Source organism: Mustela lutreola, chromosome 17 (assembly GCF_030435805.1).
Source record: "Mustela lutreola isolate mMusLut2 chromosome 17, mMusLut2.pri, whole genome shotgun sequence".
NCBI lineage: Eukaryota > Metazoa > Chordata > Mammalia > Carnivora > Mustelidae > Mustela > Mustela lutreola.
The window spans coordinates 11213020-11237500 of NC_081306.1; the positions used below are offsets into that span (position 1 = coordinate 11213020).

The following is a 24481-nucleotide window of genomic DNA, read 5'->3' on the forward strand; positions in this document are numbered from 1 at the left end:
TGGTACGTCTGCTCTCCCCTACCTGGGTGGGGAAACAGTCCCCCCAAACCAAACACTCTCCCCCTTCAGCCTGGGTGTTCTAAAAAAGACCTGATTAATCCAACAAGGAAAAAAAAAAAGTTTCCCTTTAAGAGAAGCCAAAAATGTGGTTCCAACAAATCCAAGGTCATCGGCTCTTGGGAGTCAGTCTGCTGCAGTGGAACAAGAGTGGACCCTGATGCCGTATCGGGGGGAGCCTCACGAGAGAGCGGGAGGGAGAAGGGGCTGCCCAGTCTGGGTTCAGACCCACAGGCCTCATGAGGGCTCATGTGCAAGGCTGTGTGTGGCTGGATTGGGAAAACGACCGCATGGCAGTGTGAGGGTGGTAGATAGCATTTTCGTTGCCAAATTAAGTGCTGATGTGGCCAAAGGGAAAAAAACAGGGGGAGGAAAAAGCACTGGCAGCAATCTGTGGTTCTGCACCAATTGCTTCGGGTCTGTTGGCAACGACAGAGGAAGGGAAGGGAGAGAAATCATCTGTGGTCAGCAGGGTTTAAGGACACTCCCTGGGCACCAGGCTAGAAGGGAGACGGACCATGCATTCTGGGAGGAAGATTCAGCTGAACGCAGACATATCGCTTGAGAAAGCACCCACGGTCATTTTTACCCAACCGAAGCAAGTCTGTAAGATACAGTGCTCCTGAGGTTGCCCTCCCCAGCACGACCTTGGCTTGACCATCAGAAGGCGCCAACTCTGCCGCAGGAAGGAGGTTAAGACTTAAGGCAGAACTCCCCAGGCACGAAAGCACAGACATGCAGGAACTCATTCCGATCAGGAATGAAAAGCCGAAGAAACTTCTTGCTTCATGCTGGCAAAAAGAGATGCTTTGCTTTTAAGACCACTAGCGTTCATGGCAGCACAATTTGTACCAGCCACAACTGGAAACGACTCGAACAGTCACCAACCGATGAGTGAAAGAACAAAACGAAACGCAGTGGGCCCCCCAGGATCAGAACGACATGAGACACAGACACGCTACCTCACAGGTGAGCCACGAGAACCTCAACCCGGAGGGAAGGAAGCCAGGCATAGAGCACCGCACGGTCTAGAAGTCCATTTATGTGAAATGTCCAGAACAGACAGATCTTGGGAGAGATGTGGGGGGGGGGGGCAGGAGAGAATGTGCAGGAATGGCTAACAGCTACGAGGTTCCCCGGAGGAGCGTCGAGAATGTTCTGAAGGTGATTCAGGTGATGTTGTACGACACTGAACACACCAAAAATCACACAACACTTTAAGTATGTGGATTGTGTGTTCTGTGACCTCTATCTCCATGAGGCACTTAGTACAAACCACTAGGACCTCCGCAACAAACCAGAGCAGAGGAATGAATGAGGCCCCCACCCCACCCCGGGCAGACACGGAGACCACTGAAAGAAGCAGCAGAAGACCGAAGCTTAGACGCCAGACTTGAGGTCCCGACCCCACCAGCAGCCACCGTGCATCCTTGGACAAGCTGCTTCCTGTCTCTGATGTTCAGCAGCTTCTCCCTGCCTGGAGACCAAAATCCAAACACCTCACCCTGAAGGCCCACCTCTCCCCCCACCCAGTCTCCTGCCCACCGTGGTCTGGCCACACTGGGCTCTTTTTCTTTCCTTCAACACACTGACCTCACACCAGGCCTGAGGCTTGTACACCTGCTGTTCCCGATGTCAGAACACTGTTCCCCAGATGTTCTCTTTGCTGGCTCCTTTCCAAGCCACTGTCCCCGCCTTAGAAATAACTTCTCTGACCAGCCCCCTGGGCTGCCTTGTGCCAACCCCTCAGACCCCAGCTCATCATCCGCAGGTTTTTCTTTACGGCACTTCACGCTCTATGAAAGTGCTTCCGTGGTTCATTCCTGTCCTTCTCTCCCACCAGATTCTAAGCTCCGTGAGGACAGGGATTTGTCTAGATGTTGTTCACTTCTGTCTCCCTGAAACTATCACGGGCTGGACTGCACCCCTGTCCCAAATTCCTACGTGGAAGCCTGAAGTGCCCAGGACCTCGGAACATGACTGTATTTGGAAACAGGTTATTTGCAGGTGTAATTAGTTGAAAGGAGATCATGGGGGAAGGGGCTAACCCCACATAACTGGCGTCATGAGGGAAAGGGGACATTCAGAGACAGACTCCCGCACAGGGAACACTGTGTGCAGACGAAGCAGATACTGGGGGTGAGGCCTCCTCAAGCCAGCGAAGGTCAGAGACTGCCCACAGGCCCGCAGAAGCCGGGGGAGGGGCGTGGAACGGACCCTCCCTCCGAGCCTCAGAAAGAACCAATCCTGCCAACACCCAGGTCTTGGGCTTCCAGCCTCCAGGACTGTGGGAGATTACATTTCTGTTGTGTGAGACATACCGTCTGTGCTACGTTGTCACAGCAGCCCTAGGCAAAGAACATAAGCATTTGATACACAGTAGATGCCAAATTTGAAATTTGGCTCAGTGACTATACTGATGAACCATAAATGGCTCTTTCTCAGCAACCAGGCCCATTCAGAGAGACGGGAACCTGGGTGTCCCTGGCAGAGAAGGGACCAGCTTCCCTAAGCCTTAGCTTCCTCACCAGGGAGCTGGGAATAACAATTCTACTCCTTCCTGAATTGCTCAAAGGCATCAAGCAGGTAACTCTCGCAGAGAACAGGAGCCCCGGTTAGCCCTCAGCAAGCATCCCATCACAGATATTTCCAGAACACCAGCAGCCCTGCCCCTGGGGACAGTCGCAGGCCTGCCTGGGGATGGAGTATGAAAGGAACGTGCCCCGGAGGCTCGGGGAATCTGTGATGAGCTCTGGGAAGCGGGAGGTCAGGGCAGGACCCGTGACCTCTCTCAGTGACAACTGAAGGCAAAGTAGAAAAGGTGTCAGATGACCTCCCCCCTCTCTGTGGGGTCAGAGCTCCAAGAAGAAAGGAGGAGCCTCCAGTCCGACCGAGGAACACACAGGGCAGCCTGAAGGTTGCAAACCAAGCCCCTGAATTTTAATCAAACTGAGAAGAGAGAAAAGATTCTTAGAAGTTTCACCACAGCAGCCTCTGCATGAGGACAGGGCGAGGCCCCGGCTTTCCGAGCGCTGGCTCTGGAGAGCACAGGGGGTGCGGCTGAGGGTAGGCAGGTATGCGGTGACCTGGCCGGTGCCACGTGTGGGGGGTGGGGGGTGGTGAATGATGGGCACTCCTCCCAGGAGAATCATGACAGCAGTTGTCGTGCATAGAACATTCTGTGCCGGGCACCGTGCCCAAGGCTCGATGGAAGACATCGAGCACATTAACTCTCCACCAACACCAGGAGGTTGTCCTGTTATTATGTTGCTTTATCAGTGAGGAAACTGAGGCTCAGAAGGGTCTGGAGGACCCTGGTAAAAGGAGCAACAGGACTCAAATCCAGTCTCACCAACTGCCAGGCCACACACGCGTTCAGGCACGTGTCCCCCGGCCCCAGCGTCTGTTCTGAATGCCACACGTCACCGCTTCCCACAGCCTCTTGGGAGCCAGGAGGACTGTAATTCTCACTGTCCCCATTCCCGCCACGAGAACCCTGAAGCTCAGCTGCCCCAAAGCCACCTTGCAGCGAAGGATGAGGACCCGGGCCCGGGTCCGCTGCCGCAGCCACAGGGCACTGGGACCCCCTCTCTCAAGTCAGCCCCGAGAGCCGAAAGATGATCCTTCCTCAGAGCTCCTGAAGGGGCTGGCGAGGCCAGCTGGAGGGAGGACTGGGGGAACCTCCGGGAGGCAGTGGGGGGCCCGGCGAGGCATCCCGCGTCCTACCTTCATCCTGCTCAGCCTGCTCCTGCTCGCTGCTGGCGTACGTGCGCAGGAACTCCGCGAAGGCGCCGTCCCGGGCCAGCAGCTCCTGGTAGGAGCCCATCTCCGAGATCTTGCCGCTGGTCATGACGATGATGATATCCACCTGGGGCAGGTAGCTGATGCTGTGCGTGACCAGGAGTCGTGTCTGCAGGCAGAGCGGGGACCGGCGGGGGTCAGCACCCGGGCACGACAGGCATCCCCCAACACCTCACTGGCCCAGCTTGAGTCTAAGCGCCTGGGGTGCCCCGATCTGTGGGTGCCTTCATTCAACCCATGCCTTCCAGGAAATGGGGGGCAGTGGGGAGGGAAAATGGGCCCCGGGCCTCGCACTCCACGGTCAGGGGGAGAAAGGATGGAGAGATGTTTGACAAAGTAGGTGCTGGGTGTTGCACGAAGCAAAGGGGACGGGCCGAGGGCTGCGGTTGCAATTTTAACAAGGGTGATGGAGAAGCTGATCTGTGGACGACAATTTGAAGGATGAGGGGAAGGCACAGTGGATGGATAAAAGAACGAAGCCGATACAAAACAATTCACATGCAATGGCTTGTTTAAAGTAAGCACCCCCCAAAAAAGACGCTACAAAATTCGTACACGCGTGTGTATTTTATCCAATTAAGTCAAGGTTGGGCAGGACACTCAGCAAACTGCATGAGTTGACCAACTTTTCCTTAAAGGGCCAAATGGTAAATACGATCGGCTTTCTGGAGCCTCCAGTCGCGACGGGAACATAGCCGCAGCGGGAAGGCGGCCGTGCATAAGATGGGAGAGATGACCTGGCCGTGTCCCAGTGAAGCTTTCCGTACAGACACCGGCATTTCAGTTCAATGCCATTTTCATTTTCAGAGGTTTTAAAAGACTATTTTTCTTCGGATTTTGTCCCAACCACTGAAAAATGAGCTAAGACTTTTCTTAGCCCAAGGGTGGTCCAAAATCAGGAAGCAAACCAAACTGCTGACCTCTCAAGGCAAGAACTAGAGTGCAGGAGAAGGGAGGGACCCCCCCAACTTTATATATATTCTCATACGCTTTGATTTTGTTACCATGGGCATGTATCATTCTGATAACAAAAATTTTTTTAAAGATTGTATTTATTCATTTGACAGATCACAAGTAGGCAGAGAGGCAGGCAGAGAGAGTGGGGGGGGGGGGGCGGGAAGCAGGCTCCCTGCTGAGCAAAGTGCCCGATGTGGGGCTCAATCCCAGGACCCTGGGATCATGACCTGAGCTGAAGGCAGAGGCTTTAACCCACTAAGCCACACAGGTGCCCCCAAAATTTCTTTAAAAATCACATTTATACAGAATTTGGGGGTATATGGGAATGCTTACAATAGGTTAAGCAGCATGTTGCTTACTATATATATATGCATGATATGAAACCTTAGATTTGGGGGCGCCTGGGTGGCTCAGTCATTAAGCGTCTGCTTTTGGCTCAGGTCAAGATCCCAGGGTTCTGGGATTGAGCCCCACATCCGGCTCCCTGCTCAACAGGAGACCTGCTTTTCCCTGTCCGGTTTCCCCTGCTTGTGCTCCCTCTCTTGCTGTGTCAAATAAATATATAAAATCTTAACGAAAAAAAGTTAAAAAACAAACAAAAACAAACCTTCTAAGACTTGAAAGAAAGAAAATCTCTATGAGCACAATCCCAATTGTTCACAATTGCTTGTTGTGTGTTTCTTTTTCTCGTATTTTTCTGAATCTCATCTGTTTTCCCCAAGGGCATGTGTGTTCTTTCTTTCTCCAGAAGCGGGAAGGGGGGGGGGGACCAGTGCTCCCTCCCAACCACCCTGTAATTCCCCTAAAAACAATCATCATCATTAAGAGAAAATCCATTTCCTGTCCCATTACAGTGCTAAAGCAGTTTTTGTGCCCCCAACTTCTGTCCCTCAGCCCACGGCCAACTCAGCAGGGAAGGGGGTGCTGCCTGCTCAGTCAGAGGGGAAGGGACTTCCCTCTGTGAGGCCAGCCCTGTAATTAAATCAGGAAGAGGGGCCTCTGTTGGCCACATGGAGACAAGGACCGCAAGTCAGTGTCAAGGACATCCTGTTACAAAGACAAAGCAAGGAGGCTGTCCTGGGAAGGTATCCAAGGGAAGCATGAGAAATGTGTTCTTAAGTCCAATTTATAAAAAAGAAAATCCTGGAAAGTGGGAAGTGCATGATTCCCCAAGGGAAAACATTCTGACTTAAGTGAAGATGTGAGACAGCCAGATACCCGAGCCTTGCCCCATCAGCAGATACCTTGTTCCTCAGCATCCCCTTAGGACCAATCACATTTTCAAATATGTGTTTTCCCACGTGAGCATCCACTGCTGACAGGGGGTCGTCAAAGAGGTAGATATCGGAGTCACAGTACACGGCCCGGGCCAGGCTCACTCGCTGCTTCTGGCCCCCAGATAGGTTCACACCCTGTGGAGAAACACAGCAGAAGAGTGGGTTTCCCGGGGAGCCTTGCAACCTGCGGACGGGGAACCCCACTCAGGACGCAGCAGACCCGGGCCGGTGACCCTGCAACACAACACTGCCTGCTCTCGCTGGAGCCCAAGGCCACAGCATGAGACTGTATCTACATGACCTGGGCTCAAGGACTGCCGTGGGGTCTAGCCTCTACGAGCTGCTGAGCAGACACCCAGCACAGAGTGGCAATTCAGCAAAGGCTGGCTGGCAGCCACCAACGATGGGGGGCTACAAGCAAGGCACCAGGAGATGCGGTACTGACCCTATTGTCGCTGCCGCTATTAGAGTTAATAGTGGACACTTCTGTGAGCTTGCTCTGATCTATCACTCACTGGAAACCACACAGAACTGAGGCAGGCTGCACTCTGGGGGTGCCAAAACCCAGCCCCACTCTCCAGGAGGAAAGGCACTGCTTTCAAGTTCACACGGGGGCACTCCACAGAGCACAGAGCAGCAGTCCCAGACCTCTCTCTGGCAACAGCCTACCAAATGTTACTTCCGGATGTGGCTGGGAAATCAAAGGGACACCCCCCACCCCCGCCAACCAGTTAACTGCCCAGTCTCTTCTGAGAGATGCCCGCCCTCTCCAGGCACTGAGCTGGGGTCCTGGCAGCCAGGGTTCTCCTGGATTGCCTCTCTGGCCACAGCTCTTTGGCCCAGGGGTAGACACCAGACCCAATCATATTCTCTCACTCTGTATTTTGGTACTGGGACCCAGGCAGGGAGAATCAGAAGTCTCCAAGAGACAGAAGACGACACTTGGGTTAAAACAACAACTAGCCCAGCTTCCTCTGCTAACTGCAAACCCAAAGAGTCCTGCTAACAGTTGTTTTTTCTTTCCAAGGAGCTGTAGATTTCCCTCAAATAAAAGAAATCATTTAGCAACTAAGGAAGCTGGCGGAGTCACCCTCTTATAACTAACTAAGGAGTCAGGAAAGCTCCTTGGTGCTGCTGTGGCACATCTGTACTCCTCAAGCATACCAGATAACCACCGGAGTGCTAGAACAGGCTTGCTGGGTGAGGAAAAGCCTGTGCAAAGGCCCTGAGGTGGGAAGGGCCTCAGACAGGTCACTTAGCCCTTCTATGCCTCTTCCTCCTTACCCATGAGTTGGAAGTAACAGTAAATCCCATCTCATGGGCTTGCTATAGAGAGAGAATGCATATGAAATGTTTACCACAGGACGTAGCACACAGTAAATGCTGAATATTAGCTATTATATCATTATTTTTACTACTACCCTTATTTTGTAGGGGACGGTGGCCCTCTGAATCACTGATACCCCTCCCCCTTGTAAAGTGTCCTCTGTCATGTGATTCTGCGGTCACGTGACTGCTAAGGTAGCGTGCACTTCAAGGTCTCTTATCTTTCAGTTCAATCCGGTGAAAACAACCATGTTTTACAGGACACTGTGGGGAGGATGCAGTTTGGGTTTTGTTGTTGTTGTTTTGGGCTTCTGCAGTCGCCATGAGAAGAGCTTCCCCCTGCAGGAAGACGTGTGGGGCAGACCCCAGCCAAGCCCACGGTCTGGAACCCGGCTCAGTGGACCTGCACTGTGGAGCGGAGCTGTCCAGCTGAGCCCAGCGTGGATCAGCCACCCTCGGTCAACTCGCATGCCCACAAATGGAAGAGTAAGGATTTAACATCAGCCCCTAAAATTGTGTGGCTGCTACAGGGGCCATGCTGCAGCCGTACTGACCTTCTCACCAATCTCTGTGCGGTCCCCGCTAGGCAGGATTTCCAGATCTGGGAGGAGAGCGCAGGCTTCAATGACAGCCTTGTAATACTGTTCCTGTAGCTGGCGGCCGAAAAGGATGTTTTCTCGGACAGAATCATTCTGAATCCAGGCCTGCTGGGGGACGTAGGCCACTGAGCCCTAGGAAGCACAGACAGAAGGCAGCAAACAGACAGACAGCCTTGGTTAATAAGACGGCAGTCAGCCAGCCCACCCACCAGGGGGGCCCTACTTTCCAAGATACTTTCATCACACCCACTGTTTCAGGAGGGGGTAAACAGAGTCACGACAGCCTTGGATGCCAGAGCTGGGATCAGACCCCAAGCTAGGTCAGACACGGACTCTAGGATCAGGAATTCAAGAGTGCAAATCCACATTGGTGAGGTCACTGTTTTACGTTTACTAAGTATTTCCCCGAGTGCCTCCAGCAGCAAACAAAACTGCTTCTCAAGAATAAGAAGTTCCTGACATGATTATAAAACAAGACCATTTATTTTTAAAGATTTTATTTATTTATTTGACAGACAGAGATCACAAGTAGGCAGAGAGGCAGGCAGAGAGAGAGAGAGGAGAAAGCAGGCTCCCCGCTGAGCAGAGAGCCCGATGTGGGGATCGATCCCAGAGCCCTGGGATCATGACCTGAGCTGAAGGCAGAGGCTTTAACCCACTGAGTCACCCAGGCACCCCAAAACAAGACCATTTGATTACAGTTACGCTAAATGCTAAGAGAGGAAAACGCAGGAGTCCTTCAAGAAGTTCTTTAAAGAGGGAGACCTAGTTTCCGTCGTCAGGGAAGAATTCCTTGGGGGAATTCCCCAATGACATGTAGACAAGGACTTCAGTATCAAAATCGTCTGTTTCGGGGGCACCTGGGTGGCTCAGTGGGTTAAAGCCTCTGCCTTCAGCTCAGGTCATGATCCCAGGGTCATGGGATCGAGCCCCGCATCGGTGACTCCCCGCATGCTGACTCCTCTCTCTCTGCCTGCCTCTCTGCCTACTTGTGATCTCTGTCTGTCAAATAAATAAATAAATAAATAAATCTTAAAAAAAAAAAAAATCGTCTGTTTCAAAGTGTAGCGTTCATTCCCACGTGATCAACTGCAAAGACTGTCATGAGAGCGAGGGCCAGGGGAGGGAGTCTGCTTCATGTATTTCGGGAAGGAAGTTTTAAATGAGGATGGACAGGTGAGGATACGCTGGTGTGACAAACACGAGGCAGAAGAGCAACCCGTCAGATGGAGCAGCACGGGCAGAAAGAAGAACCTGGCGCGTCCCGGGACCAGGAAGGCCAGTGTGACTGGAATGTGGTGGGAGGAGCGAGCAGGAGACCGGGGGTCCAGTCGCACCGGGCTAGGGGCCCTGGTGAGGAGCGCGGACTTTACTGGGAGCGAAAGAGGAACAAGCAAAGATTCTTACCTAAGGGAATTCTAGGGGAACAAGATTGGGAGTGGGACCCAGAGGTCCCTAACTTCAATCTTCATTCTCAAATAACTGAACTGCTGACTCTAATACCATAATTTACATGAGGCCAAAAGGTCACAAAGCCTCACCACAGAGCCCAGATCATTCAGACATGGTGTGCACACGCCCCACCCAATAAAAATATTTGGAAAAAAATCAGTATTTCAAGCACATTTCTAGAATGCTCCTTTGCACGGCAAAACAACCAGTTAGAAATCTGTCAGCCCATCACACCAAATCCTCAGTGAACCCTCCGTCAACTTTTAGATCCAGCATTTTTGTATTTAAAGGTTTTTGACTTTATTTTTATTTATTTTTTTTTTTTAAGATTTTATTTATTTATTTGACAGAGAGAAATCACAAGTAGATGGATAGGCAGGCAGAGAGAGAGAGAGAGAGAGGGAAGCAGGCTCCCTGCCCCGCTGAGCAGAGAGCCCGATGCGGGACTCGATCCCAGGACCCTGAGATCATGACCTGAGCCGAAGGCAGCGGCTTAACCCACTGAGCCACCCAGGCGCCCAGGTTTTTGACTTTAAAACAGCAGTTCTCAACTGGGAGCAATTCTGCTCTCCAGGGGACGTCTGATGTCTAGACTCTCTTGGTTGTCACAACTGGAGGCTGTTACCAGCATCCAGTGGGTAGAGGTCAGAGATGCTCTAAATATCCTACAAGGAACAGCACAGCCCCCCAGCGCAGAAAACCATCCAGCCTGCAAGGTCAACAGTGCTGTGTGGGTAGAAACTCATTAACGAAACACCACAATGTGGATGGTTCGGAGTTTTCTTCAGTCAAGCGAAGTCTCACTGTTCGTGTACTTGAAAACAGTGATGGCACATTTCTTAAAATAACAGCTAAATGTCACCAGTTTAGATCCAACAATTATTAACGTGTACTTCTCTACTAACGCATGCCAGGCTAAAGGGCCTCATGCAAACAAAGAAAGGATTTTGCTCTGAAATAAGAACTCCATAAACCAGCATTCCAAAGAGCAGATTCTGGGAGACATTATTTCTGGGGAGGCAAACAGCTGTTGAACAGATGAGGAAGAGTGTGAGCAAATACCTCCGGGACACACTGGGTTAACCGAAGTTAAGTAAGTTTTCCTCTCCTTGCAGGACTTCTCAGAGCCTTTACTTTATGAATGTTTGAGTCTCTGAGAGGGAGGGAATCTGAGTTTGCAGTATCTCCCACGCTTTTGGGAGCCCAGAACTGTCTATTACCCAAACTGCAAGGTGACTTTGCTGTAGACCACACTCCAGGAAAGGCTGGATCAATGAAACTTGGGAGGCAAGCTTTCTATACCAGTGAAGTCCTCTGTGGGGAATAAGCCTCATGCATAAAACAAGGCTCTTGATTGCCAAAGAGACTCATCTGTTCACTAAAGCAGCCTTTCAAACTGTCCCAAAGACACAAAACATTTTAAATTTTGCTACATTTATAAAACACAGATACGAAAAGAGATCCATGCACAGGAAGAACAAGCCAGAAAGACTCACACTTTAAGAGAGACCACGAGATGCACACTGAGTGCCACAGATGGGGAGAGAACGAGTGGCCATGAGTGGACCAGGGAGCATCCGTGTATTTTTACTCAGTGTTTACTGAGTGCCTACTACTTGCTGCGCACTAGTCTCGATGCCGGGATGCAGCAGCAAATTAGTGGCATCAACGCTCGCCTTCCAAGGGGCCACAGAGAAGAGCAGAGAGAATGGGAGAGACAGAGGGAGTTCCTTGCTGCCTCACTTCCTGAACAAGGCCCGTCATGAAACAAAACCCAGCACCCCGCTCGCCCTTCCCCTCAGGCCCGCAGCGCCCCTGCAGCCCCCCATCCACCCGGTCTTCATCCTACCTTGACAGCCACGCATCCCTCCACCTTGTCCATCTCGGCCAGGAGTGCTGAGAGCAGAGATGATTTTCCACAGCCCACCTGGCCCACCACAGCCACCAAGGAACCTTCCGGAATGGAGAAGGTGATGCTGAAATGACACAAAGGCTCTGCCTCAGCCTCGCTCTCACCTGAACAGGTGGCGGCCCAGCACGGCTGGATGTACCCTGAGCAGAGAGAGGCAGAAGGCAGGGCTGTCACGAGCCCTGAAAGTCTGGAAATTACTCCTGCCATTTCCCCTGCTAAGCTAAACGCAGTGACCAGTCTCAGGGGGCCGAGGTGTGAGAGGCTCCAGACAGCTGCTGGGATCCAGATGTGTCTCAGAGAAGCAGAGGCAGCGGGAGACACCTGGGGTCGGGGGATCAGGTCACAATAAGGGAGCCAATGCAGGTGCCCAGAGGGACAGACACCTCACTCAGTGTGAACTCTGAAAAGCAAGCAGCACCAGACACGGAAACCTGTGAACAACTAGGAGAGAAGGCCTGAAGGTGTGAGAGAACAGGTGTGGTCAGGGACCCACATGCCCACCACATAGGATGAGGCAGTGGGGAGCAAGGCTGGTGTCCTGAAGAGGTGGCAGGGGGCAGCCACACCTGAAGACGTCACAGTTCGCGGTGCTAAGACGCTCACACCTCATGGATGGGACTCGGGGTCTGAAGCCTTAGGCCCTGACGAAGATGACGGAGTGTGAGAAATGGGTCTCTAGAGAAATCACCCCCTCAAAGACGGCAGTGCCAAGTACAGTAAGCTCAACGCTCCGCCAGCAAGACTGCCTGTCCGGGGCCATCGCTTGCTGCCAAGTTGGGGCTAATTCCACGCACCCAGGGAGGGGCAGGCACCCCGAGCCCAAGGCCTCTTTGGGTTTCCTTCCTTTGGCTATGCTTTACAATGGACGCTATTATGATTCAACCTCTTAGTGGAAAAGCTGTTACGTTCTGCGGTCACTGATTGGTTAGTGCTTCTGAAAGTGCAGCACGGTTCCACCGAGGACGCTTTTGTCCTGGGCTGAGGGGGACCGGATGATGGGACCACAACAGAACACGAAGCCCCGTGAGGCAGCTGTGACTGTCCACGTGGGAATGGAATACTGTTACAGCTGAGGAGAGGAAAGGTTTGCATTGGGAAAGGTTTTGGGAATTCAAGATTGGAGGGATGGGGGTGACTAGAACAAAAAGACAAGAGAGACAAAGAAACAAAAGAGACAAGGTAAAACTGAAGCAGGCAGGAGTTAAGTCAGACATAAGGAAGAACTTTCCAAGCACACTGTCCCACCGGGAGTTTGCAAGGGAGGCGTTACAAAGATTCTTTTCTCTGAAGAGTCTGTCCCCTCTTTCTGAGTTAATACACAACAATAATTTGGCCACCTAGGGAGGGGGTAATTGTTAAGGGGCCAGGGGGATTAAAGGTGGTCCTAAAAGGGTCCCTTCCATCCCTGTGTTTTGGGGACTCCTCTGGGGAAGTCTCAAAGAGCCACCGAGCAAGGCAGAAAGGGGTAAGAGGCCCCTGACCAGTGGCCTGGGGAACCAGATCAACTCCCCAGACATTGCACTTTGGAAAATAAGGGCTGGGTGGCGGGAGGGTCTCAGATCAGGAAATGGCGAGAAAGGGTGACTCAGGCAGCCGTGGACCTTAAGAGCAATTCCATCCCAACAACAAATCCCTGCTGCAAAGAATTCCTTTCAGCAGACCCAGGCCTGTCCGCCACCACCTGCAGCATCATCACTGCCTCAGACCCAGCCTGGCCAATCGGAGTGCTCTGTCTCTCCTGGCATGTGATTGGCTCAAAGAGGGGCACATGACCCAATTTAGACCAATAAGAGGCAGGTGGGTCTCCAGTCCAGCTTAAGGGGTACACTCCTGGCCAAGGAGGGCTATTTGCCATCATGAAGGAAGAGGCAGCTTGAGAAGGAAACAGCACAAAGGGAAACTGAAAAAAGACAAGACAGAGAAGATCCTGATGACACTGAGTCCCTGGATCATACTATACCTGAATGTGGCACTCGGTGATACAACCCCCAAATTTCCATTTGTTGCCTAAGCCTACCTATGCAGCATTTCTGTCATTTAATCCAAGGGAACACTCTGTGCCAGCATACTCTCGCCTGCTCCCCCAAGAAGGTAGGTATGACTTGACCTATTTCCCAGCGGGGTAAACTGAGGCTCAGAAAGGCAACCAACTCAGTGTCACAGAACGAGAGTATGGCTGGAATTCCAACCTACAGTGGACCACAGCCTCGTAGCTCTCTCTACATCCTGGCTTACCCACTTAGTGTCGGAGGGTCACTCCTGGCCCAAGTGAACGTGGCATTCTTCACGGTGATGCTGTTTGCGCCCCCACCTGAAAAGCACCAGCAACAGTATGTCAGGCAAAGGCAAGGACAGAAGTCCCGAGACTGAGCGTCCGCAGGAAGCTCGCTTCTTCTTTCTAATCTTTTTTAGTTCAGGGCCAGATGTTAGACACTTGCATTCGGGCATTATCTTGTTACATCATTCCCGGTTTCTAAAGAACCCCAACCAGACCCACAAAGCGGACAGAAACCACAACAGGGCTCTGCCCTGAATACCAGGAGGTTGCGCCACCCAGATGCCCATCTGGCAGAGGCAGGAGGACCCCTTGGGGTTTACTCCAGGCTCCAGGGCCTCCCTCACCCCACCTTGGGAGGATCAGGCAACTCTGGCTGGGGTGGCACGCAGAAGGCAGGGTCAAGGGGGAACAAGCAGTTCTCTCCGTCAGGCTGGCTCTCGGCCCTCACCACACCCTCAGCCCTCCCTTTTCATTCAAGGGGGTTCCTGGGCCACGGCACTTGGATTGTAGGGCTGTCTCCTAAGGCCTCTCCATTCCCTCTCCCTCCTGCCCGGCTCACATCACAACAGGTCAGTCTTTCCGAAAAACCAGTCACACTGTGAAAAAGCAGGCTGTGAAACAGGCAGTGGGTGGATCGGGGGGAAACCAGGGAGGGAAGCACGATTAGACAAATCGGACATTCTACCAACAACAGTGGCTCTGGATGCTAAGCTCCAGGCTCTTCTGTCTTCATTTACTTTCCCTCTCCTTCTCTCCTTCTACCTCCCTGTCCTGTCCTTCGCTTAAGTTCTGACTCTTCATTAAGAGCCTCCTTAAAGCCACCTAGAGAGAAGATGGGCGTGTCTGAAGTTATCAAAGAGAGAGAGAAATTCCCTTGCGCACCAGAGAAACAAAAACCTCCCGTAGGAGGCAGTTACTGGTTAACCTGACCTCCCCTCCCTCACCCGCACCCACAGAACAAGGAGGAAATGGGAAGGTGCTATTTAAGTAATTTAAGAAAAGTCACTTGAGTCAGACAAGCTAGAAAACCACCAGACAGGGCTGAGAGCTGCCAAGGTGCCCCCGTCTGGCAACCATGGAGTGTGGATAAGCATCTCAAAAAGTCAAGCAGCCTAGGAAGGTGGGTGCTGAGGCCTGGGCTGCACCAGGTGGCCTGGGGGCTTTCCAACAGGACACCTGCAGGGTGCTGGGAGGAGCTCCAGGAACCAGAAGCCTCCGTGGGCAGGGCCAAAGCTCAGCCCTGTGGTATACAAAGAAAGAAGTCTGCCAATAAAAACCCACATAACACCATGACAAAGAAAGACACCTTCATTCCCATTACCCAGATAGGGAGACTGAGGCTTACAGCGGACAACTGGCCTACCCAGGTAAACAGAGCTGGTGGGTTGGAGCTGGTTAGTCTCCAGTGTCCCTGCTGCACCTGCCCATCTGGCCAGAACAGAGTCAGAATCTGAGCCCCGAAAGGGGCCCCTGGGTGGAAGGCCCCACCCCGTGGGCTGCCTCTTGGCGAAAGCACCAAGAAAATAGAAGTTGAAGTTCACCGGCCTGGGATGTGCAAGATAAGGCCCTGACGCCCACCCGGCTCCGCAGAGCTCCTGTTCCCTGGGGCCTCACAGCCAACCCGAGGGGAGCCTTCAGGGCACAGAGGGACCCAAGGCACACACACCGTCTTTGATCGTCCTTCGCTCGATACTGTCCGGCTCCAGCTCCTCATGAGACAGGAAGATCCTGAGGCGTTTGAGGGAGACACTCGCCTACACAGAAAGCAACTGCAGTTATTTTTAAAAGTATTTTTGCAAAAAAACCGACCGAGGCTAGCTGTTGGAGGTTTCCCCATTCTGGGGGCTTCGTGTTTAGTACAAGCGTCCCTTAGAATGAGACACATAACAGGTTTGGGTTCTTATTTGTTTTCCTTCCAAAGCCCATCATGGGTATTAAAAAAGAGGGTAGGGAGACTGTCCTGGAAGACAAGGGACTTCAGAAACAATAACCACACGCCCAGGGATACAAGCTCGCCACCAAGGGAGAAGGAAGCGCGGGAGCTCTCCTGCTGAATGATCGCCATCCACAGGCCGCGAGCCAAGAGATAGCATCGCCACGGTTCCCGACAGAAAAAGGAAACCAACAATGTGCTAGAGGTGTCAGCAAACACTCTTGTGGAGTGTTTCATTGGATACGCCTTAAGTTTACACAATTCTATCTCCTACAAATAAACTGAAGCCAAAAAAAAAAAACAAAAAAACCAAAAAAACCCCAAAACCAAAAACACAAAAACCACTGAACAGAAGAAATGCATGTTCAAATATTTACAGGTGAAATGTCAAGAGGTCTGGGATTTGCTTTAAAATTCTTCAGGGGCATCTGACTGGCTGCACTGGTGGAGCACGTGACTCTTGATCGTGGGGTGATGAGTCTGAGCCCCAAGTTGGACATGGAGGTTACTTAAAAATTTAAAAAAAAAAAATCTTTAAAAAACGAAGGAAGGAAAAGAATTCTTCGGCAAGGAAAGGAAGAAAGGAAGCAGGAAGGGGGAAGAGAAGGAGGATTCGATGAGCCAAGTGTGGCAAAATGTCCGACCTGGGTAAAGGCTACATGGACTTTGTTACACTGTTTGTTCTCGCCCTAGGTCTGTGTACATTTGCAATTTTTCATAACAAAAAGGGGTCTTATTTGCTTAATTATTTTTTTAACCAGAGTTGTACAACCAAATCTTAAGGTTCCTTTGCCTGTGTGGCAGATAACTGGGTTTTCAGGATGAATGCATTCAAATGCGGGGGAGATGTCAACGGAAACATCCCTCCCGTTGGAGAGCGCAGGCGTGAAAGTGACCGAGTGGACAGTCTCCTCACCTTATACAGTCACTGCCATGGACTTTTGGATTTCTGGGGGATCTAGGTTAGGGTTTGTCCAGCAGTGGGTTGAGGTCTATCAGCGGGTTGTGGAATCAGTTTAGTAAGTCAAGAAACGCAGGTTTGAAAAAGTAGAGTAGGGCAGAGCAGAGAGGAACAGACCGACTCGAAGAGGGTAAGTATTTCAGAACCTTACGGAGCTCGGGGAAGCCTGGTTGCATGCAAGTATTTGTATTGTACATTCAACTGTGAGTTCCTCGTCAATAAGTAACGTATTCCTTTCCTTGGGGCATGACCAAAACAGCACGAAAGCCACCGGTGTGAGCCTCGTCCAGCCGACTGGGCACGGTGGGCCAGGTAATGAAGGCGGAGCTGTATGGAGCAGGACCTGTAGGCCCTTTTACTTCCTTTCCCCAGAACCCCCTCCCTCAGGCCCCTCCAGCCTCGCCTGTACCTGCACGATGCTGCTGATGACCATGGGGAGAATATTCAGGGGAAATCGAAGGATGTTGAACAAGGCCAAGGACACGAAAGCTTTCTGGGCATCCAGGATGTTGTTCTTGTCGATGGTCACGTAGACGGCAAATGTAGACAGGGCCACCTATAAGCAGAGTGTCCAGCACTGACTTGTGTCCCTGCATCACAGACACAACCCTAAGAGCAGCTGCCCTCCCACTGACCACCCCCCCCCCCCCACCGCAGTGTGTTTGAGCCCACCCCGCCCCACAACAGGCCCCTGGAAGGCAGCAGGAAACGACTAAGGCAGTGTCTAGCACATAGCAGACACTTAAAGAATGTACCAGATAAATGCACAACCAGGAGCTCCAAGTCCTGGCCCCTGCACCAACCTTCTCCAGATCACAGTGGACAGACATGCTGGGGATCCCTCAACACCACCCAGTGTAACCCCTCCGGGCCTTTGCCCCTGCGGTTTCTCTGCCTGAAACAACCTTTCCATGCAAATGGTGGCCTGGTTCTTCCCTCCGACCCTTTGGAGAGGCTGCCCTGCCCCTCCACCCAAAACAACCCTGCTCTGGCTCTCTATCCTTTTATCCTGGCTTATTTTTCTCCGCAGCAACTACCACGACCTTTTATAGCACCACCCTGTGCATGCATGTCCTGTCTGTCTCCTGGACCTCAGCAGAAGCTCCGCAAAGACAGGGACTTGGTTTTATACACAGAGGTATCTCCAGGGCCTTGAACAATCACTGGCATACAGGAACACCCTGATCAAGTTACCTCCTCTCCCCACGCCTCACATCTCATCTGTGAAATGGGGCAGGAGGCAGACGGTTAATGGCACTATTTAAAATTCCTTCCAGCTCACAGAATATATGATTTTATAGCCCCAGGAAAGGAACATTATTAAAAATAAAATAAAAATAAAATTTTTAAAAAGGGCAAGCAATACTAACACACAAAGGTACTCCCTTCCTCACGAGGTCAGACTTGCATTAAGCCCTATGGTGGTTCCCGGGACTTAACCACCCAGGCTCCCAGCTGACCGGAACTTGGGTTCTGATGTTTGAGACAATGGCTCCTCATCTCCCTTGCCAGGAGAAAGGGAGGACAGTCTCAATAATCTGGGGTCAGGCTGCTCTGCTTGAGAGGGAGGTAAGAGATCAACAGGCAGACTCCTATGCCTCTCCTATACCGCTGGGGAAAGAAAGGGGCCAGGTGTCGCCAGGCGGAGCTAATGGCAGGCATTCCACAAGACTGCCCAGAACATGCTATCAGAAGCCATCTGGACAAACCTGGACCTCAACAGATGCACACCAGTCCCCGCCCCCCATATTAGCCCCAGGATCCCAGAGCCATTAAAGGCTTTCTCTGCAGGAAATAAACTGCTCAGGTCCCACCTTTCTGAGCTTAGAACAGAATGTCCAGAAGTCAGGATCTGGCACTGGAGCCCTGCCTCTGGTGTGGCTGTGGCCCAGCGCAGGGCCATAGCACAGGGGTCACAGCCTTCTCATTTCCTTACCACCTACTGGAAGGTAACATAGCTTAAAAATCAAAACCAACAGCTCTGCCACATATCAGCTGTAGGAGCCTGGACATATCATCTCCCCTCTCCAAGCAAGCTTCTGCTTTCCTCTCTACAAAATGTGAATCCAGATACACCATCGCAGGGTGGCTGGCAGCAAGAAATCAGGCACTTCTGTGAAGTGCTTAACACACTACCCGGGGCTCAGTAAAAGGTAATACATGGCCGTTGTTTTCATTTCTGGCTATAGGACTCAGTCCAAACTGCTTGGTCCATTCTTCCATAGAATCTATTAACTGGGTTCCAAGAGCAAGGCGCTAGGGGGTAGAGCTGGTTCCTTTCTGGCCCTGACATTAACAAGCCGGGTGACGCACCAGCCTCTCATCTGAAGGTGTTCTTACTCAGAACGCTCCAAGTATCTCCATACAAAGAACAGTATTCAGCCATTAAAAAAGGAAGCACAGACACCTGCTATGACAGAGATGACCCCTGTAAACATGATGATCAGTGAAACCGAAGGCAGAACACCTGAAGCCCACATACTGGGTGATTCCAACTTATATGATATATCCCGAACAGGCAAATCCATAGGGACAGAAAGCAGATGAGTGTGCCTGGGCTGGGAGAATGGGGAGTGACCATCAATGGCTATAGGGTTTCCTTCTGGGATGATGGGAATGTTCTGGAATTAGATAGTGGTGACGGTTGCACAACCTTGTGAATATATTAAACACCACTGGGTTGTACACTTTAAAATGGTAAATTATATATAGCTCACCAAAAAAAAAAATAAGAACAAAAAACTCATCTCTCTGAAGTCAGTCCATTTGACTTTGCACAGAAGCCAAAGTCTTGACTCCAGCCCCAGGGTCTATCTGGTTTATAAAATCTCTTCCCTTCCTCTCCTACCATTCTCCCCCCAGCTCCTGTTCCAGCCCCACTGGCCTCTGTTGGGTGGGCATTTTCCTGCCACAGGGTCTTTGCACGTGCTCTTCCCACTCCCCGGTGGGCCCTTACTCAAGTCACCTCCTCAGTGACGCCTTTAACCATCCTATTTAAAACTGCAAGCCCTACCTATTCCACCCCAGCCTCAATCTTTTTCTTTTCCATAGCACTGACAATTAACTGTACACCATACAACGTATTTATTATGTCTACTGTTGATCATCTGTCTCTCCCAATTAGAAGGAATGACCACTCCATGAAGGCAGCGATTCCCGTCTGTACTAGCTCGCAGCTAGTACAGAGAGAAATCTGGACCATGGCCAGATCCTCAGTGAATGTTTGTGGAGTGATGAATGGCCAGATGGACACATACAGATGGGTGGGTAGGGGCTAGATGTGGCTGTGGACAGAAGAGAACAAACTCAGAGGTGTCTCCTCAGCAGTGGGGAAAATCAGGCTGCAGGCACCTCACCACCAGAACACACCAGCCCCACCAACGCCATCATCGGGGCAGCTGCTGACAGCACAGAGCATGTGCAGAGAGGGAACAACATCACGTGGCCCATCAGTTCCATGGCCCTGGCTTCTCCAGAAAGTGGAGGCCATTCTTCATCAACGATTAACTGAGCACCTACTGTGTACCAGCCCTGTGTGTTGAAGAGTAAGGCAGGCCTGGCGTTCCTGAGACTCAGGGTCTAGGGGAAACGGGTATTAAGTGAATTCTCTTTAGAAGGGCTATTTGGGAATGGGTGGAGATGAGTGCGGTCAGTGGAAAGAAGGGGTCCTGGGGTCTGCCACAGCTTTGTGATGGGTGAGAGTCAAGGATGTAAAAAGCTTTTGCCAACAATGAAAAACAAGTGTCCCACTCCAGGAGCTAATACTGCCTCCACAGTGAGAAATGTGGCAAAGAAATGAACCATTTACTCCAGTCCAACTCCTGAAAAACCTGATGTCTCTTTGTGTAGGACATCTGTTCCTTCAGTCTGCCCATTATCCACTCCCATTTCTGGTAACAATACCCCAATTTTCTTTTATCTCAATGAGCTTCAGCCATAAATGAACTGCTCATGTCCCACCCCAAGCTCCCACAGAAGCCACACAACTCTCATCAATCCAAGCATCCCATCTCCTTGGCCCCAGAAATTCAGGGATAAGCACGTGGCCAACTGCAATGCCACAGTGAGACCCAATCCCATAGCTTTGCTGAGACTAACAGGAAAATGGGCTAATGGGGCCTCTCCCCACAGGGGTTACTCAGATGACAGGATGAACGGTAATTAGGTGGTGAGCAGCTCCCTGACAAAAGAAAACGCCATGGAGAATGCACAGCTGAGAGACAGGTGGGGTGGGGGGGTTGTCACTCCCTCCGGAACACCTGGATCCAGCCATGACTGAAACCCCAGTCATGCTCAAAACCAGCAATTTCTCACACTTTCCAGTCTTGTGACTCAAAAATCCCACTTTGTTTTCAGTCTAGTCAACTTGAGCAAGGTTTCTGCCAATTCCAACACAGTTCCTGACTAACACAGTTTATTCAAAACTTTTACTTATTCAGTTATTCCCCTACTTTACATTTACTGAATGTGCACCATTTGCCAAGTCCAGTTCTAGGAATGCAAGCCAAAAAAAAAAAAAAAAAGAGAAAAAAAAAGAAAAGATAAGGTCCCCGTATGATCTGATCAGCAAAGAAATACACAATGGGTAATTACCATAGAGAATGATAACTATCCTAACAAAGAGAGATAAGGATAAATAGAAGAGAAGCTCCCAAATCTTCCAAGACTCAAAATGCTAAATATTGATGCAGCCTGCGGATACTATTTTAAAAAGCACATTAAGTGTACATGATAGATGCCAGGCTCTGTATTTCAGAAAAACAATCCCATCAATCCCACCAAAATGGCATTCCCACTCTTGTCTGACCTCCTCAGGCCTGTCTTCCATCACACCTTCCGGTGGGTAAACACCTCATCACCCTTGAAGCGCAGGAATTCGCCAGTGGAAAAAACATGCAAACACCTTTCAAGGGAACCAAAGGCTACATATTTTATCCTAATGTAGTCAGAGGCTCCAGTGTCCCCGCCAGGGGCAAGATCTCCAACGGACACCCAGGCTCATCTGTTTCATGCCAAACAGCTTAACAAACTCCATCTCTGGAAGCCCGTTACCCCTACCCCCCCCCCCAAACACTATACTGAGCGGCAAATTCAAGGTCAAGAAAAGCCAGTTGCACTCCTAAGTATCTCTTGATGGAGACTAGGGCAGGAGATGTTAAGTGAAGACAAGCTAGAAACTGGACCCTCAGTCAGAAGAGCCAGGGGTTATGGGAAGTTCCCCCCACCCCAAGTGTAACACAACCCAAGTACTGAACCCTGTCAGTTTCTCCCTCTGGCTGCAGAGCTTTTTCCTATGAAAGAAATGCAACTCAAAATGTTCTGGATTTCTGTATGACTTACCATCATGCGTGTCAAGCTAAGTAAAAGAGATATGTAAGTTTAGTTACATTTATGATGGACAGTCACCGCTCTGCTGCGGCATGCACAGGCTTTCCCTGGAAATCCGCAGAAGAAACTGGTAGAGAGAAAAGCTAGATGACCAAAGTCTGAGGACGGAGACACACCTGCAGTTCTCGACCACAGGACACCTGGCAGTATCTGGAGACACCTCTGATTGTCCCAACTGAGGGGGTGGGGTGGGCAAGATGGGGGAAGAGGTGCCACTTGGCCTGTGCTGGGTTGAGTCCAGACATGCTGCAGACCATCCCTATAATAAGCAGGACGGTGTCCTTCCACCCCACAAAGAAACAAAGAATTATTGGGTCCCAAACGGCAACGGTGCTGAGCTTGAGAAACCCTGTCCTAGATCAGCTAGAACAGCTTCGACTAGTTTTACCAAGGAATACATTGTCCTTTTTAAAATAAAATGTACAAAAAGAACAGTTAACAATTATAAACACACTGAGACTATTTAAGAGTTTAAAGGAAAATAATCCAATGAACACCCTACATAACTATCACCCAGTCTTCAGATGCTTTTTACTTCTAAAAATCAAAGAAAGCCATCAGAGATCTGGGGAAAGTTGGGGAGACTAGAGCGTTCCCAAAGAATGAGCTGGCAGAACCTTCCAGCCACGAATGCTGGCATATGTGAGCCAGAAAGGATCTAAGAGAACCTGAAGTCCCAGACTGGCTACAAGAGGTCACTTCATATGGCAGCTCCAGTCCTCTGACACTGGTCACTGGGAGGGTGGCCCGAAAAGAACTCAGGGGGAGAGAACCCCACGATGCGTTGTAGACATCTAGTGCGGGGACAGGAGCTGGGGGCAGGCAGAGGCCTGTGTGACACCCCCGTGGCCCAGCCCTTCCATGTTCCATACACAAGAACCCAGAGGCAGGGAGGCAGGCTGATTGGCTTCAGGTCACACCAAGAGCTGGCAGCCAAGTTCAACAGGCACCCCAGGGGTCCACACCTGTTTATATCTGGCCCATGGGTTTAGAATACTTTAACAGACATAGATCATTTTTTAAAAAATCAAAATAATATATGACACAGGAAGCTTATATGCAACTCAAATTTCAGTATCTATAAAAAATTTTTAGGGGAATGTAGCCATGCCTGTTCACGTGTCTATTATGGATGGCCACACTGGCAGGAAAGAAGAGAGGCAGCAGAGAGGCGCGTGGGTGGCTCAGTGGGTTAAGCCTCTGCCTTCAGCTCAGGTCATGATCTCAGGGTCCTGGGATCAAGCCCCGCATTAGGCTCTCTGCTCCGCGGGGAGCCTGCTTCCCCCCCACCCCCATCTGCCTGCCGACTTGTGATCTCTGTGTCAAATGAATAAATAAAAATCTTTAAAAAAAAAAGAAAAGAAAAGACAGCAGTAGAGAGGCTATGCCCAGAATGTCTACAATATTCCCTAGTTTGTCCTTGGCAGAAAAAGTTCACTCAATCCTGCTTTTTGCCAGTGTTTCTCAAACACTCTGGAGAAAGGGAACAGATGGAAAAGAAGACAATATTCTTTTCATTTGATGAGTTTCTGTATGGATTCTTTTTTTTTTTTTTTTTAAAACAACAAATGACAAGTATTTGCTGAGCACCTACCATAGGCTATTTTAGGCACGGTGAGTACGGCAGTGCACAGAGAAGACAAAACCCCTGCCTGCCCCTTCCCAGAGCTGCCCTTCTCACGGAGGGACAGACAGACAAGAAGTACATCTTAGAGCACGTCTGGCACCCGCCAAATCCTGGGCTCCTGACTGGTCGGCAATGGAGCAGATGCTGACACAGTGCTGTTACCCGACTGTGACCCCAAGGGCACAGCGTAGTTCTGCCTGCATGTTTTTCTAACAAGGACGCAGAGAGACCTGCTTGACATTCTGGCACAAATTTCTTATCTCAACATGAACCTATAAACCAGCAGCTCCTAGAAGTGGCTGCTTCTGAGGACCCCTGGGCTGGCAGCTACCAAGAGTTGGGAAGACAATGGCGTGGGGGAGGGGGTGGGTGCCATTCATCCAAGGAGTGGTAGGACCAGGCCCTGCTGAACCCGTGACCTTTTTGAACATGTTCGGGCATGAAAACACAACCAACCCCCCCCCCCCCCCCGCCCCGAGAGGTGGGCCAGGGTGGGCGTGGCTTCACTCACCAGGAAAGGTGTGCAGACCCAGGTGAAGGTTCCCACCGCTGCCAGGTAGGCCGATTTCTTGAGCACCTTCAGCTCCTCCTGCCTGATGGCCAGCACCTGGTCCTTGAAGGCCAGTTCCCAGGCATAGAGCTTGAGCACTTTGATCCCGTTGAGAATCTCATTCATCAGCTTGATCCGACTGTCTTTGCTCTTCATGTGGGCCACCTTCAGAGACAACAGCAGTCGACACCATAGCGGTGGACCCCCTTCCGGCCCCATGGGAGAAGGGGGCCTTCAGAAGGGTGCGAAAGCCGACCCCGAAATCCCTATGAATCCTCCTCCTTCTGACCCTGAGAGCACAAAGGACTCCTTTACCGAGGGAAGAACCTGCTTTGGATCACGTTAAATGGGACACTGATTAAG

General features: G+C 51.0%; 1 protein-coding gene across 1 annotated transcript in view; it reads right to left on the reverse strand.

Annotated features, from left to right (window-relative positions):
* ABCC1 (ATP binding cassette subfamily C member 1) overlaps positions 1-24481 on the reverse strand; it is a 129236-nt gene that overhangs the window by 25939 nt on the left and 78816 nt on the right. The window contains exons 12-19 of the mRNA XM_059153924.1: positions 24080-24283; positions 16963-17109; positions 15326-15413; positions 13617-13692; positions 11319-11445; positions 7973-8149; positions 6060-6227; positions 3784-3967 (exon numbers count right to left, since the gene is read on the reverse strand). Of these exons, the coding sequence (XP_059009907.1) occupies positions 3784-3967; positions 6060-6227; positions 7973-8149; positions 11319-11445; positions 13617-13692; positions 15326-15413; positions 16963-17109; positions 24080-24283 (1171 nt within the window). The remainder of the gene's footprint in view (positions 1-3783; positions 3968-6059; positions 6228-7972; positions 8150-11318; positions 11446-13616; positions 13693-15325; positions 15414-16962; positions 17110-24079; positions 24284-24481) is intronic.